The 17,626-nt window shown below is 35.8% G+C and overlaps 2 protein-coding genes across 3 annotated transcripts; one reads left to right on the forward strand and one right to left on the reverse strand.

Annotated features, from left to right (window-relative positions):
* Positions 1-2,518: 2,518 nt before the first annotated feature.
* Positions 2,519-5,562, reverse strand: LOC112464939 (the record flags this gene model as incomplete). The annotated part of the gene is made up of 3 exons (XM_025032235.1): positions 5,390-5,562; positions 3,435-3,759; positions 2,519-3,323 (listed from the first exon to the last, which is right to left on the reverse strand). Coding segments are annotated over exons 1-3 (1,303 nt in total), but the record flags the coding sequence as incomplete, so codon positions are not given.
* Positions 5,563-11,129: 5,567 nt separating this feature from the next.
* LOC112464944 (glycosyltransferase 25 family member-like) lies at positions 11,130-16,783 on the forward strand. Of its 2 annotated transcripts, XM_025032240.1 has the most exons (5): positions 11,130-11,202; positions 11,377-11,434; positions 11,496-11,623; positions 16,058-16,258; positions 16,497-16,783. In XM_025032240.1, the coding sequence occupies exons 1-5, from the start codon at positions 11,171-11,173 to the stop codon at positions 16,672-16,674; spliced, it is 597 nt and encodes a 198-aa protein (XP_024888008.1). In that variant the 5' UTR covers positions 11,130-11,170; the 3' UTR covers positions 16,675-16,783. The 2 variants fall into 2 exon arrangements, with proteins under 2 accessions (XP_024888008.1, XP_024888009.1); XM_025032241.1 differs by lacking the exons at positions 11,130-11,202; positions 11,377-11,434; positions 11,496-11,623 and adding an exon at positions 13,242-14,089.
* Positions 16,784-17,626: the final 843 nt, after the last annotated feature.

A 17,626-nucleotide genomic window follows, 5' to 3' on the forward strand; every position in this document is an offset into this window, starting at 1 on the left:
AAAACCAATTTGCTATCTGTATTTGAACTGGTACTTTACTCTTGTACGTATATGGGGTGCTCACGTTCGAGTCGGTGGAAGGGGATGAGCACGAAAATTTCATTGTGCATATTTCGAGAACACATTAATCGAGAAACATTTTAAAACAAGAATTATTTTGCTTTCTGTATTTTAACTGATACTTTACTCTTATATCAGTAGTATATAGATCTTTTTTTGTGTATATTTTTTAAACTATTACAGATAGACTAATTTCGTTTGTGGCATTTGAAAGCATATAAAAAGCACATAATTCTAGCATATTGAGTTTTTTATTTTATATGTAATTTTAATAAGTGGAGGTGCTAGTTTACGTTAAGCCAGCACCCCCCTTATAGAAATTTAATACTGTAAGTGATTTTTTGGTTAGTAATTAATCACTTAAAAACACTATTAAAAGCACTGTTAATAGTGCTTTTAATAGTGCTTTTAAATAATTAATCACTAGCCAAAAAATCACTTACAGTATTAAATTTTTATAAGGGCCTACTTTCAATTGCGATTTCCCGCAAAACCGCTCGAGCACGAAAATCGTGAATAGAGCACATAAAGAGCACTTAATTTCTGTATATGTGTTATTCCGATTTTTTGTTGGGGGGGTGCTAACTTAACAGACATGTCTTTTTGTTAAAGCAGAGAATAGTTAGCATAGAAAAGGATAAAAATAAAGATAAAAGGAGGCACTTCTAATAATTTTGACCTTGACATATATTGTCAAGGACATGGCCCTGAGTAACTTTTCCTTATAAATTAATCGTCGGTCATTGCTTATTTAAAAGTTATAAACAAAAAAATTGAGAAACATACAAGCTTGTGTCAGTACTAAAGGAAGTAATTTGCTGATATATGTGTGTAGACAGTACACTTGTAGGCTACCGCCCCTCCTCCGCAGGCAGGAGTGGGTGGGCGGTGGACCTTGGTTCGCCTATAATAACCCTTTTCCCGCCTATATGTGTACTGTCTATACACATATATCAGTAAATTACTTCCCTTAGTATTATACTGACACTAATTATTTATTATATTTCTCAGTTATATTTGTTCACAACTTTTTAATAAACAACGAACGACGGCTAAAACCTTCTGAAGGTTACTCAGGAGAGTGCTCTCTACAATATATGTGAAGGAGAAGATCATTGAGGGGGAGGAGAGGTTTGTAAAGGTAAATATTTACCTTAATAAATCTGTATCCTCCTGCTTGAGTCAAAAATTTTTTTGGTTATTTAATTTAGTATGTATAAAGTGATTCAGGACCTATGCAACAAACTTTGAGGAACGATAGGTTTCGCAGAAAGGATTATTTTTGTCAAGCAACCCATGTTCTCTGACGCATCGGTTAGGAGCTACGCAACCACATTTACTGTCATGAATGCAATCAGGTTACGACTCTATCGAACATTTGAGATCATGTTACGGCCAACTGTGTAGCGCAAAATGCAATTAGGTTCAGACAGGGTAGACACTTTGAAAATCTTCTGTAAACTGTCTGCAACTATACTTGAAACAATAAATAAATAATTTATTTCATAATTGTAATAAATGTCACCTAAGACTTGTCTGCGTGGTTGCGTAGCTCCTAAACGACGCGTCAGAGAACATGGGTTGCTTGGCAAAAAATAATTCTTTCTGCGAGACCTGTCGTTCCTCAGAATTTGTTGCAGAGGTCTTGAATTACCCTATACAGGGTGTCCCATTTTAAAAAACGTACCTCGATGATAATTCTTCAACGAAGCATTTTCAGCAAAAATGTTTCAGACAAAAGTTGTACGGTTTCGAAGGGCACATAAAATGGTATCATTAGTTTGACCTTGAATAGTTGCTTGAAGGTCACGTGAAAGTTACCTTCAATTTTTTAAATAGAACCCCCCTTATTGTAGTATATCCTTTGAAAGGTCATAAAATAAGAAAAATTTTGGCGCAAGTTAGAGTTCGATACGTTGACCCATTTAAAAGTTATTTAGGTTCAAAAATTGGTTTTTCCGAACTTTGACCCTAAATAACTCCTGAATGGGTTAACGTATCGACCTCTGGTTTACGCCAAAATTTTTCTTTTTTTATGCCCTTTCAAACAATATACTACAATATGGGAAGTTTTACTTAAAATTTTTTAGTGTCCCAAAAAGCACCAACTCAAAAATTTTTAATGGAACCCCCTGTATTGTATAGTATATTGTTCGAAAGAGTATATATATATATATATATATATTGTCTTTATTTCAGCTATACGCCAAGAAAGGACTTGGTTTACAATTCCACTTAACTCACACATCCATCCACGCATCAAACAACATTCTTCTTTACAAACAAGCCACAATACATTATGATTTACATTATTTACAATCGTTATCTTTTTTGTAGCATTCCTCTCTCCTTTTCCGTAATCTATTTAGCACCTTTCCTTTTTCCATTCTAAATTTGTCATCGCATATATTCTCTAATCGTTCTCCGTTATTCCTACCTAAATTCTCAAACCACATACTTGTGATCTTGCACTCGCTTATATAATGCTCTAAATTGTCCCTACCTGACTTACAGAATCTACACTTCGTATCTTCTTTGTCAAGCCAGTATTTATTTGCGTCCTCAAAATTACCGCACCTTAATTTTACCATCGCTCTAAGCTCGTCTCCTGTTTTCACTTTATCCAAGTTCGCTTTTAATAAATAACTCGGCGTTTTGTTTGTCACCTCTATATCTTTGTACCTTGTATTATACCTTGCCTCTACTATTTTACTGTTTATTATTTGCCTTTGAATATCCTGTTCCCTTATTCTTACTAAGCCTTCAGTATTTTTACCTTCATTATTTAATTCTTTTATTGCTTCAGAGCTCCAACCATTGCTATTATAAAACCTTTCCCGTTCCAAATTATATAAATCCTTTTTCTTTTTATCCCTTGTGTCCTTTTCATCCCAACATGCCTTTACTAAACTTCCATCTTTTTTCCCTCTGCTTCTTTTCTCAAACCTCATGGCTCTTATACCCCAACAGATTTTAAGTTTCTCTAATCCTAGTTCCCTTAGTATTACATACCTCGGTGTGCAAAAATCTAGTCTAAATATCCATCTTACATAATCTAACATGACTTTTTCCAACTCCTTTTTTTCACTCCACCCCCATATCTCTGCTCCGTATTCCATCACACTTTTCACTAGGTATTTAAAAAGCGTCCATCTCCTACTAAAATCATCTTTACATAATCTTTCTCCTAAGCCCCAGACCCTATTTACAGCGATCCTTCCTTTTCTTTTCAGTTCTTTTATATGATCGACATAATTACCTTTCTTATTAAACGTGAAACCCAGGTATTTAAACCTATCTACTTCCTCTATTATTTTTTCGTCCCATTTCCATGTCATTCTGCCTTTTTTACCTTTACTATTAAATACTAGCACTTTAGTTTTTTCTGTATTTAATTCTAGCTTCCTATCTTTTAAGAATCTTTTTAACATGCTCATCATATCTAGTAAAGCCTCTCTATTTTTCGCTACCAAAACCATATCATCCGCGTATGCTAATGACCATACTCTCACTCCTCCAAGCTCCACTCCTCCTATACCACGCTTTTCTAAAACTTTATCGATGTCCGCGTTGTATAAATTGAACAGGGCGGGACTCATCACACAGCCCTGCCTTACACCTTTCTTCGTCTTGAAGCACTTTGTGAATCCATCCCTCGTCCTTATTGTCACCTCCGTCTCTTTGTAGATTTCTTTTATCCTGTTATTGTTCGAAAGAGTATAAAAGAAGGAAATTTCTGACGCAAACCAGATGTCGATACGTTAACCCGTTCAGTGTTATTTAGGATCAAAGTTCGAAAAAGCCAATTTTTGAATCTAAATAACTTTTGAATGGGTCAACGTATCGACTTCTAACTTGCGCCAAAATTTTTCTTATTTTATATCCTTTCAAACAATATACTACAATATGGGGGGTTCTATTTAAAAAATTGAAAGTGACCTTTACGTGATCTTTAAACGCTTATCCAAGGTCAAACTAATGACACTATCTTATGTGTCCCTCGAAACCGTACAACTATTGTTTGAAACATTTTTGCTGAAAATTCTTCGTTGAAGAATTATCGAGGTGCGTTTTTTTAAATGGGACACCCTGTATATCGAAATGATCAAGCTCATAGTCTAGGGTCCTTCCAACTATCCACCTCTGAATTCTATTTGTTTTCATTCCTTTATCATTTTTATAAAAATTGGTTGGCGTCCAACGAATATTTTAGTTCAAAATCTAAGACCCCGACGACTGCGGACCCGGCTGCGTCGAATGAGGGCTGTCTTGCGATCTCAACAATTGAGTTTAAATTAGTAGTAAAGTCTGAATTAAAACAGCCTGTCTCATTTGGCGCCCAACGTGGGACTTGTTGGAAACCTGATGCCAGTAAAATTTAGAGATTTTCCTAAATAAAATTGAAATAAATTCAGTTGAGGAAATATCCGAATTATATCATGAAATTTCACGCGTAATATTCAAGTGTACGGATATGTTCGGGCTCGGCGCATGTTTATACACGCTTTTTTTAAACAAAACAATTTCCGTCGCCAGCAAATAATTCAAAATAAGTCGTTTTATTTTCGACCCAACTGGCCAATTAAAACAAGATTGCACGACGTTTCGACCGAATTCCGGTCCTTATCAAGTGCTTTAATTTAAGTTACACCGATCTGCATAACAAATTGCATCGTTGACGTGGTGTCCTGACAACGTTAAGACAAACGCAAAACTAAACAAAAGAGAAAATAATACATTTAACAATAGAAAAACTATACAAAATCGTTACAATATCGCGCTGGTCAAAAACAATAAAATTAATTAACACTGTAAAAATTAGTTAAAAGCTTACAATTCTTATGCGTTCCAAAACAAACGGTGAAATCAAAACGTCACTAGCCATATCGAGGCACAACGTCCGAACAGTAAGACAGTCAAAGTCGAAATGAAGTTGTCAAACGTAATCCACGGATAGCAAACGGCGCTCTGATGGAAAAACGAGCAGAACCGAATATACAGGGCCGACTAAGTAATACCTATGACCCGGTTATAAATAGATGGCAGACTCTCAGTATCGTTTTGTAAATTGATTGTGCAATCATGTTTTTTAATGAAAAACATTTCCGATATTTCTCTTTTTTTGAAATGTTTTTCTTTGTATAAAATTTTCGGATGTTGCCACTTGAAATCATGATTGTGTGTAAGACGATGTTTGCTCACAACAGAATGATTATCTACATTTTTCCTAATATCACATCGATGTTCTTTGATGCGTGTTTCTAAATGCCTTTTTGTCTGGCCAATATATACCGCATCACAATTTGCACAATCAATCTTATAAACTAACTCAGTCTGACTGAGATTCGGCAACACGTCCTTACCCTTCCTAATGACATAATCCAATCTCTTCGGGATGGTGTGAAGAACTCTAAAGTTCATGTCTCGCATTGTACGGCTAACATTCTCGCTAAGGCCCTTTATGTAAGGTACAGTAATGCACCTTCGAGGATCTTGGGCCATTTCGCTACTGACAGGATCATTGTTGTTACGATTTCGCAATTCGCCAAGTCGGACATTGACATATTTATCAACAATTTTCTTCGGGTAACAATTATTAATAAGAATCTTTTTTATTTCACTAATATTAGAATTGTGAAACCGCGCGTCGGACAAAAGAATCGCCCGATCAACCAAATTCCTTACGATGTTAATTTTGTATTTCATAGGATGGTTTGAAAAATAATTTATGTACCGGCCCGAGAAAGTTGGTTTACGGAACCAATTCGTGAGCAATGAGCCTCCCTCGCGGATGACCGTAGTATCAAGGAAACTCAATTTGCCACGCTTTTTTTACCTCATGCCAACACTGTACTCTCTTAATTCCAATAACATGTACTTTGAATTTCTTATATTTCCACTTAACTGTTCGGTACAATTCACACTATTATAAATAGACTAGCTTTTAAATCCGCGCTACGCGCGGAAGTAGATCATATAGTTCGATATGTCAATCAAATAAAAAATTAAATCGAATTAACTCAAGCATTCCAAGTATGAACATTTAGTCGCAACAAACTTATTTTAAAATTATTTACCCATTAAATCATATTAAATCGAACGAATCACCGTCTTTCTTTTAGATCAGCCTCAGCGGGTGAAATGTGAAATATATGCACACATTTTTAAAAAATGTGATTTTTCGATGTTTTAAAACATTTTGAATACATTGGTATAGAGAACTGAAAAAAACGGCACTGGTTTCCAGAAAGTTGGTCTATTAATAAAAAATTAAACCCATTGTTGCCATTCTAAAAAAAATTAGTAAAATTTTTGGACCGGTTTTACAAAAAATCGGCAGATCGGTACATTAATAAAAAATTAAACCTATCGTCGTCATCCCCGAAAAATTAGAAAAATTTCGATACCGGTTTCAAGAAAATCGGTCCATTAATAAATGAGTAGTTTGCAATTAGAAAAATTAGAAAATTTTTTAAACCAATTTAAAAAAAATAAGTCCATTAATGAAAAATTAAACCCGTCGCCGTATAATTACAAAAATTTTGGCATCAGTTTCAAGAAAATCGGTCCATTAATGAATAAGTAGTTTGCGACAGTAGTACTTATTATTTCCCAAAAAATTAGAAAGGTTAGGTTTCAAAAAAATTGGTAATGAAAAATTATACACATTGTCGCCATCCCCGAAAAATTAGAAAAATTTTGGGACCGGTTTGGAGAAAATCGTCCATTAATGAATGAGTATATTTCGCGGTGAGACAGACAGACAGAGAGACAAACATCAGATACTTATAATAATAGATGTTTAAAGTTATTCGAGCGATTTATGGACCTGTATATTATTTTAGTTATATATTGATATTGGCCATAATTTAAAAAATCGTAATTAATAAAAAATTAAATTCATGGTCGCCATCCCCAAAAAATTATAAAAATTTTGGCACCGGTTTCAAGAAAATCGGTCCATTAATGAAAAATTAAACCCATTCCCGTATAATTAGAAAAATTTTAGCACCAGTTTCAAGAAAATCTATTAATGAATGAGTAGCTCATGATCAGACGGACAGACATTATAGTACTTAAGGCTCCTGGCCAGGAGGCTCTTTTCTGACATCTCATGAGATGTGACGTCAGAAGCGGGAAATGTTGAGAACTGACACGTTGAGAATTCTTGCGTAGTATTTCCAAATAAAAAGATATTTGCTTAAAATAACACTACAGGATCACTTTAGCACACTTCGAAAATACTCCGAGTTGAAGGTTAAGTCTATCCCTTTCTCTTGACAGTTAATAAACAGCCGTAAAATGAATGTAATACAAAATCTAGTCAAGCGCCTGCACATAAGCCTGCATTCGTTTTACGGCTGTTTATTAACTGTCAAAGGAAAGGGATAGCCTTAACTTCAACTCGGAGTATTTTCGAAGTGTGTTGAAGTGATCTGTAGTGTTATTTTAAGCAAATATCTTTTTATTTGGAAATACTACGCAAGAATTTTCAACGTGTTATTTCTCGCTTCTGACGTCACATTCCAATATGGCCGCGACGAGTACCCAGGAGCTTTAATATTTCCCGAAAAATTAGAAAAATTTTGGAACCGGTTTGAGGAAAATCGGTTCATTAATAAATGAATATTTTGCAGTCAGAAGAATTAGAAAAATTTTATCACCGGTTTCCAGAAAATCGGTACATTGATAAAAAATTAAACCCATCGCTGCCATCCACGAAAAATTAAAAAAAATTTCGGTACCGGTTTCCAAAAAATCGGTAACGAAAAATTATACACATGACCGTCATCCCTGGAAAATTCTACCCCTGTTTCATATATAAAATCCTTTAAGATTCGCTCTATTATTATTAACGAATGAGTAGTTCGCGGTCAGACAGACAGACAGACGTCAGGTACTTACACAGTATATAGATGCACACTAAATATTAGTAAATCAAAATCTATCGATAAAATTCGAAATAAAGTGACCGAAAATACTTACATCGGAAGTCGATTGAGAAAAGATTACTTCGGTTGAACTAGGTGTCCTCAATTATCAGTCGATTAAGTAAAATTACGTGAGACTTTCTCGGAAGAGAGCTTTTGGCAATATACATGTATAGTCATATACTTGGTATGACTTCCCTATTCTTTTCGCTACCTAAGAAAACTATGTCAATGAGCACTAGGAATAGAAAAATAGAGACTCGCAATTCCTCCGTATGCTTTGATGAGACGGTTTCCTTAGCCCAAGAAGGGGGGGGCTTGTTGGACAACGGGTTGACCGAGATTTGTTCAGGGGCAAACTGATAATAATTCAGGGAATGATCAAGCGATAATAGATTCGTCAATGTCGAAGTCAGTGCCAGATCCTGATGCGGGTATTTCTATAATACAAAATAACAAGGCGCCATCTCCTACAGTTGTTCGGAAGGGGGGGGAACACCGGCATCAATAGGAAGGGATCGAGAAAGAAATACTCCGGTGATAAATGATACAGAAAGATTTACGCCTATAGAGAGAGAAGCGATAAGTACTTTGCGTAATGAAATACAGAATATTGATGGCGGTCGAAGCAATCGGGAAGCAAATTAATAAGATAGTAATAAATAATACTCGCTTCAATGATATTATACAAAGTAATACTCACATGCTGAGTTTAATTAAAACTTTTATGGAGCAAAATGATAATGCTACTAATAACTCGTCGCAATCTAAACCACGGAGAGAGGAGACACGACCGGTAGTAACGTCATTGAAATGGGGAAGTCGTCTGTTTATCCGTCGGGTGACGAAATAGTAAATAATAATGCAGATAGAGAGATAACTGGTTGAATTAATAACCAGGCAATGCCCTTGCATCAATTAGATAGTCAAAAGGGAGAGCCTTTATTGTAGTGTATGGAAGAAATCAGGTAAAATTGTCGGTTGATGGACTTGAGATTGAAGAATGCAAAATCAGCAAAGGGGACCGTCTGTAGTCTAATTCAAAGATTTATTTGCTAGAGGGAATAACAAAAATGAGAAGTCGGATATACCAATAAGGGCTGAAAGATCTGCAGAAAAAGAACTCCGTAGAGTTCATTTTTTAGAGTTCATTTTTTTAACGACGAAACCGGAAATACGACAGGAACAAATTCGTCAATGAACCTTACCGACCCCACAGTGCTATCACAAAAAATAACAGTAATTTACTGTTTACCAAACGGAAAGACGGTAACGGAGGAAACACTCGAGCCATGAGTATAGTCAATTATTACAGACAGGTTCAAACTCGAATTCAGTAAATAACAGAAATATTAATAGGTCGCAAGGTCAGGATAGTCTTCAGATAGGAATTGAAACGCGTAGTAGGAATACGAGGAATCTTAGCAATTTATGCGGCTTTACGGGATCCTCGTCGCAGCTTTCGAATGATCAACAACCAGAAATAATAACACGGGGCACTTTATCATGGCAGACAAGTGACTCGAGCGACAGCAGCGAGTGTCACCGTGCTAGCTGCGAATATTATGGCTCTAGAAATGGTCGAAGGATTCCACGTACATCCTCGCCATCTTATTCTAGTAATTAGTATCACAATCCGGGAATGAAAATAGGTAGATATGTTAGCAGTTGGAAAATTAACTTCCCTAAGACGGAAAAGGATCCAAACTAATTCTTACTCATTCTGAAAGATCTACTAATAGTACTAATAGGATAAATAAAGATTCGAAATTGAATAGTTCGAGAATTTCGAATCATCGATGACTCGATTTCGAATCGATTGCCTATTTTGATTACTTTATTTATATCTCCTGCGCGACCAATTATGTATCTTGTACACTACCGTGCATTAACTCACTTTTTAATATAATTTCGTCATATTACAATAGAGTTCTGATAACACATGTAAATTAAAAATATTTATTTTATCCCGTAATATTCGTTTTAGCGTTGATACTTCTAACATGTATTAAATACGATCAACGAATGAGTTAATAGATAATTTAACGGATTAACGGATTCTTTCTATGTTTCCTTCCCAATCTGGTATAATATTATAGTTATTTTGGATATCGTAATTGTTTATAATTTAAATCCGAAAAAATTTAATTCGATTCGTATTCGAATCGATTCGATTTCGAACATGTTATCAAAGGTTCGATTCGATTTGATTCGATTTTGTAAATGCTTGATTCGCACACCTCTAACAATCTACTGATAAAAACGACCACGATAAACCTTTCCTAATTATCGACGATGAAACGAAGGAGGAAATAGAGTTAGTAGAGGACGAAACTGAAATAAAGTCAACTCTCTCTAACGAAAAGCTTTAAGAAACAAAATTGTCTATGTTTTCATGTGGAAATTTAAACAATAACGTTAGAGAAAATTCCGAGAAAATCACTAAAGTCAAACTACTGAAAAACTGGAGACCAAAAGGTTTGCCATCCCATCTAGTCCATCGATTCAGCGACGAATTTTTTGCGGAGATAACGGTAGAGAGCCGGTCGTTAAAATCCCAGTAGAAATTTATATATTTGGCAAGATTATAAAGGGAATATAGATAGTGGCAGTGAGATGAGGTACCTGAGTAAAAGCGTATATGCCTTAAATCCCTCTGAGTCAACAATATTATACGGAGTGACTAACAATAAGATTCGAATACTAAGGCCTAACCACATTCTCCTTCTTTAATTCCTGTCTTAGAAACATGAAAGAGAAGGAGAAAAAAAACTACTAAAGGATAATAAAAGTCAAGAGATCCTTTGTTGTCCGTACGTCTCGATTACTCGACTGCTCGAATATCCTATTTCGCACGTCGGTTAAGAAGTTGTAGCTTAAAGAATACTGCAAATTTTCAAACTAAACCACTTATAGGTACATTATTTTTAAGACTATAAATGTTAATTTAAAACAAAAAAATCGATTTTGTGAAGGTATCAAGATGGTCTAAATAAATCTCTTAAGTAAAATACTGATATACTTTAGATTGTGTATTGTTAGTGAGCATATTTTACGTCTTTCCCAGATGACTCTTATTATCATGCATTTTTCGCTAATTATGTTAATTTTATCTTGTTCTTTCTTATTGTTTCAGGACTTTGAACGAGAGTTCCCTAAAGGAATGGGGCGTGACACCGATGTCAGAATACTCAGATCCTTATCACAAAAGGTAAGAGGAGGAAAATTTAATTTAATCAATTAAATTCAAAAAGAGAAATTTTTAACGGCCAGATTGTTCATTAATGATCTGTAAGATTTGTTAAATACGAAATCAAGTGCACTACACTTCCCCCTATAATTTTCGGAATCCTTCTTATAATAATTTATCTTCCTTTGCGCGTAGACCTATGACGATGGGCGAGATTGGCTGCTTTCTCAGTCATTACGTCGTATGGCAGAAGGTAATAAAAAACTTTTTAGTGAAAAAGAATTCGTTTATTACTGATGAAATATATATATTAGGTACTGGAGCACAATTACAAAAGCGTTATGGTATTAGAGGATGACGTTCGCTTTGAGCCGTTCTTCCGACAGAAAGTCGATTACGTTTTGGCGGAATTATCTGATCTCGGAATCGAGTGGGATTTGGTGTAAGTCCTTTGGCAAAATTTATTATTTTCTGATTACTTCATAGCGTTGTTTCATAATTCGATTGTTTCTCAATCAGCTTTTTGCGATTCTACAATTTATCTTATTTAAAGCTGATATACAAGGTGAGTTTTTTAAATTGACACACCTAAATATCTCGAAAACAACGCACTTTTGAAAAAAAGTTTGAAACAAAAGTTGCTCGATTTTGGAGAGGAAACATAATAGCATTATTTTATTTTTGATTTAGTGGACGTTTTCAAGGTTATTTCTAGGTCAACTTTATTTTTTAAAATAGGAACCTATATTTTTTTAACGGCATCTTATTTTATGCAAAAAACAAACAACTTTTGTCCGAAACATTTTTTTATCTAGTATCTACTTTTTACGATACTTAACATTAATATCAAGACAGTACTCCAAGTAACAGACGTCTCTAACGTCATTAAGACGTTTTTAGACGTCATCTTGCTACCTACCTGAGTATTTTGTTAAATATCTCGGAAAGCCAGATAAAAAAATGTTTCAGATAAAAGTTATTTGGTCTTGAGGAGGGAATAATTTAATGTCAACAATTTAGAAGCAAATTTAGAACATACTTTATCACACAAGAAATTACCTCAAATAATAAGCAAACATAGAATGAGTACTAATTTTAGTGTCTTTTCGCCGACAGCAAATAATAATTTAATGTTTACATTACTTTAAACTCTTATTGTTTACATATTGTAGTAATCTATACTATCGCTTTTGTTGACAATCTCCAATCTTTAACCCTCCGTTACTACCGTTATTTTTACTGCTTTTGTTACCTCCCTCTGGGTCTATTTTGTCTAGCCTGTCGGATCCTGGCGTCCCTTGGCGAGTAAGTTCTCACTACTAACAACTTTTTTTAGGGAGGGGAGCCAGACCTCGCCCTCTCTTTATTTTGAAGATATTTGCTGAGCTCAAAATTTTGCATGAGCCCAAAAAGACCCAGGGAGGTGACGGAGGATTAAAGCCTGTACTTTATATTGACAACATTAAATTATTTCCCCCAAATAACTTTTATTTGAAACATTTTTTTATCCGGCTTCAATTTTCCGAGATATTTAACAAAATATTGTCTCGACAATAATGTTAAATATCATGGAAAGTAGAGGCTGTGTAAAAAAATGTTTCAGACAAAAGTTGTTTGTTTTTTTTACATAAAATAAGATGCCATTTAAAAAATATAGGTTTCTATTTAAAAAAAAGTTGACCCTGAAATACCTCTGAAAACGGGGTGGCGGTGTGGTCTAGTGGTAGAGCGCCAGACTCGTAATCTGAGGAACCAGGTTCGAGTCCACTTGAGCCATGAATCATGGAAAAGTTTTTTTCTGAAAAAACCGCGCCCCTCCGTGCAAGATGCGGAGAAAACTGGGCTCCGTCTTTCGGAAGAGACGTTAAACCGTTGGTCCAAAGAAGGAAACAGTAAGGTAGTGGATGAATTGGAGGTTAGGGTTGGGTACGTCCCTTCAAAACGCCCTTTAAGACCCCTTGGGATATATAAAGTAAAATTCTTTATCCTTTATCCTTTTTTTACCTCTGAAAACGCCCACCAAATAAAAAATAAATAATCCTGTTATGTTCCCCCCCCCCCCCGCTCCCAAACCAAACACCTTTTGTTTCAAACTTTTGTTTTTAATTGATGTTTTCGAGATATTTAGGTGTGTTAATTTAAGAAACTCACCCTGTATGTATGTTCGAATTTAGCGCGTTCTCAAAAATATCGACTCGCTTGTGATATCGATAGCGTCGCGGCGACCACGGCGCCGGAAGCTAGGAGCGCGCTACCGATCCTCTTTTGTTGTTACCGGTCCGTGCTTGCGACGCGACGAGCCGCGTTACGCGCCATTCGCTCAAGGTCCGCGATACCGAAAGCACGTTTCGAGGTCGTTGTTCTTTTGCTCGCTTTGCAAGAATTGTTCGTATAAGCGTAATCCCGATAAAGTACGGTCGAGTGAGATCGTTCGGTTGTATCAATTAATTGTGCGAGGCGTGATTCTGAATATACTGAAGAATATTCTGCTCGGAAAGTATCGTATAAAGCTGCGTCATTGCATAATTACTTTCGAGGTACCGGCCTCGCGCCCGCGTTACCGCGCATGGTGTGATCCTCGAGATCACGACCGGATTGATTCCTGCGTGCGTGCGATTTCCGTGCTCATTACCGCCTGAGAGAAAGAGAGAGAGCGAGGACATTCCAGCCGACGCACGAGGGACGAAGGATACGAGTGCTTAATAAGAAGGACGAATTACGCTAGCTATCGAGAATTGCATCCCTGGTTAATGCCGCCTATGACGATCGAGCTGAGTTCTTCAACGTTAAGTACTTCGTTTCTTTTTCTTTCCGTATTTCGGATAAGCGTGGACCACGCCATTGCGGGCTCTTTTAAGCCCTTCCGATTACATCGGATAACGCTGTCTAACGACGGTCTCTATCGCGGGTAAGATCGCAATATCGATAAGCCGCGCATCGGTTTACACCACGTGTACACGCTTTAATTATATTTCTACCGATTCCGCGCTGTCTTTGACTCGAGACGCTTCGTTGTGTAATTTCATTTTCGAGAGATTCTGTGTTTATGTCGGTACGGTAAAATAACCTTGATATTTGATATCTCATTGTTTAGCCCGTCACGCGGGTCTCTTGCGTTCCCGTGGCAATAAGTAAAGATTCTCGGGAGAAGCATTACATGTCCTACCAAATTATATCGCGTTATATTGATATTCATTTATATTTCTTAGTTTCAGCATTGCGTTGCGCATTATTCAAGCTAGTTGTTTAAGTTTTCGTAGCGGTATATAAACGTAATGCGATTTGCGATCGCGACACATACAGTGTCGTAAAGAATTAATTATTTTACATAATTAATGCCAATGTTTTATATATATTATGCTTAATTTGCTCTCATTTTTTAGGATATAAGAATTATTAATATTCTGCTTTTATTTTGAACTGTGCTACAATTCTATGTGTTTGCTATTTACATTGATTAACCCTTCGCCCGTAATCTGGGTCGTAAATGGCACAAGCCGAAATTCAAAATAGAATACCGCCGAAATGAAAAGGGGGGGGCTTGCTTTCCCTCGTAAAAAAAGTAGGTAGTGAGGAGAACTCATGCCCAAAGTTTCGTTGGAATTCGCCAGTGTGTGCTTGACCAGCAGCGAGTCAAAGTGCGTCCAGTGCCAATATTGACCCTGATTACGGACAGTGCCAGACTTTCGTACAAGTAAGTAAAATTAATTTAACGTCATTTTCATATTACTACAGTTATTTTTAACTTATATAAGTGATATTTTTTTATGATTGTGTATATTATATATATAACCTCAAAATGTGAGTGGATGAAAACACGTGTAAAAAGAAATTACATGTACTTTCAGAGTACAATGGATGATCAAGCGACAAATATCAGATATTATTTACGAGAAAGACGTCACGCAGTTGAGGATGAAGCTTCTGAAAATGAGTCAGACCACGAGGAAGTCGAGGAGCACGTGTCTGGGCCTGAAGAAGCTGACGGAGACTCCGATTTCGATACAAGCACAAATTTATGTTTGTCATGTGCTAATTCTTAGACAGAATAAATCACTCTTAATGTTCTTGAACGATTTTATGATTTTTTAATAAAATAATGTAAAAATTACGCTAAAAGTCTTATTTTTCTTTAACCCAAAAAACGCCATTTTTAATCCTCAGAATAATTATACTTTTTGAAAATGACCCATATACAGAATTTTTTTCTTGAAAGTACACATATTTAACTATAAAACCTCGTTGGAATTTTTCATTTTGATTTAAAATTCAATGAAATATGATTTTTTTAATAAAAATGGATTTTTATTAATTTTTTGCATAAAGAATTATTTATAAACAATTTATTTTATAACGAATCGCTAAATAAACTTTGGGATTATAAAATAGGATAGTATACAAGTATTACAGAATTTTTTCAGATTTTTTGAACACTATTTACTAGGTCAAAATAACGACAGGACCCAGATTACGGACGATGCCAGTCAAATTATAGTTTACGGGCAAAGGGTTAATATTGTATGTTTTATTGATATTGTGTCTCTGCTCATCAGGAAGAGCTTTTGTAAATATACTGAGATAACTAAATCCCTGTTGCTCGTTCACCTCAGTTACATTTCACTACTTGCTTTAATTCTATTTTAAACAATGTATAAAAATTATATAAGAGGAGAAAAGATAAAATGAGATTAAAGAGTAAGAAAATTAAGGTTTTGTTGTAACAACTTGCAATTATAGCTTGCTAAAACTGGTTTAATGATTTTCTGACTCTTTTGAATTGTACGATAGGCAACGAAAGAAAATTTATTTGGCGAAAATTAGGTTAGAGAATCAGACCTAAAATTGACACATTACATTTTAACACTCTTATGTTTAGATATATGGGAAGGAAAAGATTGGTTAAATCAGAAAGTCTAGTGGAAGGATCCAAGTTCCTGGTGCGGGCGGGATATAGTTACTGGACTCTTGGTTACATTTTATCGGAGAGCGGAGCGAAGAAACTGATCGGTGCTATGCCTTTAGAGAAATTAATTCCTGTTGATGAATTCCTTCCAATTCTTTCGGACACGCATCCTAAGTACGTGAAATGATTAATGTTTCAGGAATAAATAAAGATCTCTCACATCTCAGGGATAACTCAATATCCACATTTGAATCGAAAAAATAAATCTCTAGGAAGTAAGCTAACGATAAATCCCATAATAAAATTCGATCGGATGTTCTAAAAGTCACGGTCAATTCCACATTATACGACTCATCTCTGTTAAGAGTAGCTTAGGATCTTAATATTCATTTGACGTTTTGTATTTCAACAGGAAACAGTGGGTGGCTCAATTTCCTACTCGGGATTTGATTATCTTATCAACGAATCCACTTTTAATTTATCCGACGCATTATACCGGCGAGGATGGACACATCAGCGACACGGAAGACTCGAAACTCGTGCATGATACTTCCACGCTTACCGATTTGGAAAATCGAGAGGAACTATGATCAAAAAGAGACCGTGAAATAAAAAAATAGCGCTTATCTAGTCGAAGAAATCAACTGCCAACAACCTGTAAATTTAATTGCAAATTAAAAAAGATTTTTTAACGTAAAATATAGCGAATTTATACTACCAATATATTGCGATGTACTATTAATTTGATAATCGATACATATAACAGATATATATAAACAACTAGCTTGAGCTGTCCGGCGGTGACGTCGAGAAATCCATGAAAACACATTTTACCCCTTTTCACCTGTTAGGGGTCGAATTTTTAAAAATCCCTTCTTAGTGGGTGTTTATCTGTCTATATCATAATAAAAGGAATATACGCCCCGAGTTTCATGTTTCTAGGTTTAGGGGTTTGGGCTGATCGTTGATGAGTCAGTCAGTCAGTCAGGCAAGACATTTGTTTATATATAGACATATGACGCACGCACGCACGCACGCACACACACACACACACACACACACACACACACACACACCCCTTTATACGCCTTTTGATACACAGGCACACAAAAAATAAAAAGTGTCTTGGCCGAGACACTACACTAGTGTATTCCCATGTATTTTGACCCGCTAAATCCGAATCCGAAGTCAGAATTGTCAGATTGGCTCTCAGTTCCGAGCAAACCTCAAAACTCAACGAAACAAACACTTTTTTTGAGGTTTTCTCGGAACTGAGAACCAAACTGACAATTCTGACTTCGGATTCGGATTCAGCGGGTCAAAATACATAGGAATATACTAGTCTGGTATACAGGCTAACCCACTTTTTTTGTGTGTGCCTGTGCACAGGCATACCAAAAAAAGAAAAGTGGGTTGGCCTGTATACCAGACTAGTATATTCCTATGTATTTTGACCCGCTGAATCCGAATCCGAAGTCAGAATTGTCAGTTTGGTTCTCAGTTCCGAGCAAACCTAAAAAAAAGTTCAAAACTCCACGAAAC

Source organism: Temnothorax curvispinosus, unplaced genomic scaffold (genome assembly GCF_003070985.1).
Source record: "Temnothorax curvispinosus isolate PA1 unplaced genomic scaffold, ASM307098v1 QBEX01014772.1, whole genome shotgun sequence".
NCBI classification, from domain to species: Eukaryota; Metazoa; Arthropoda; class Insecta; order Hymenoptera; family Formicidae; genus Temnothorax; species Temnothorax curvispinosus.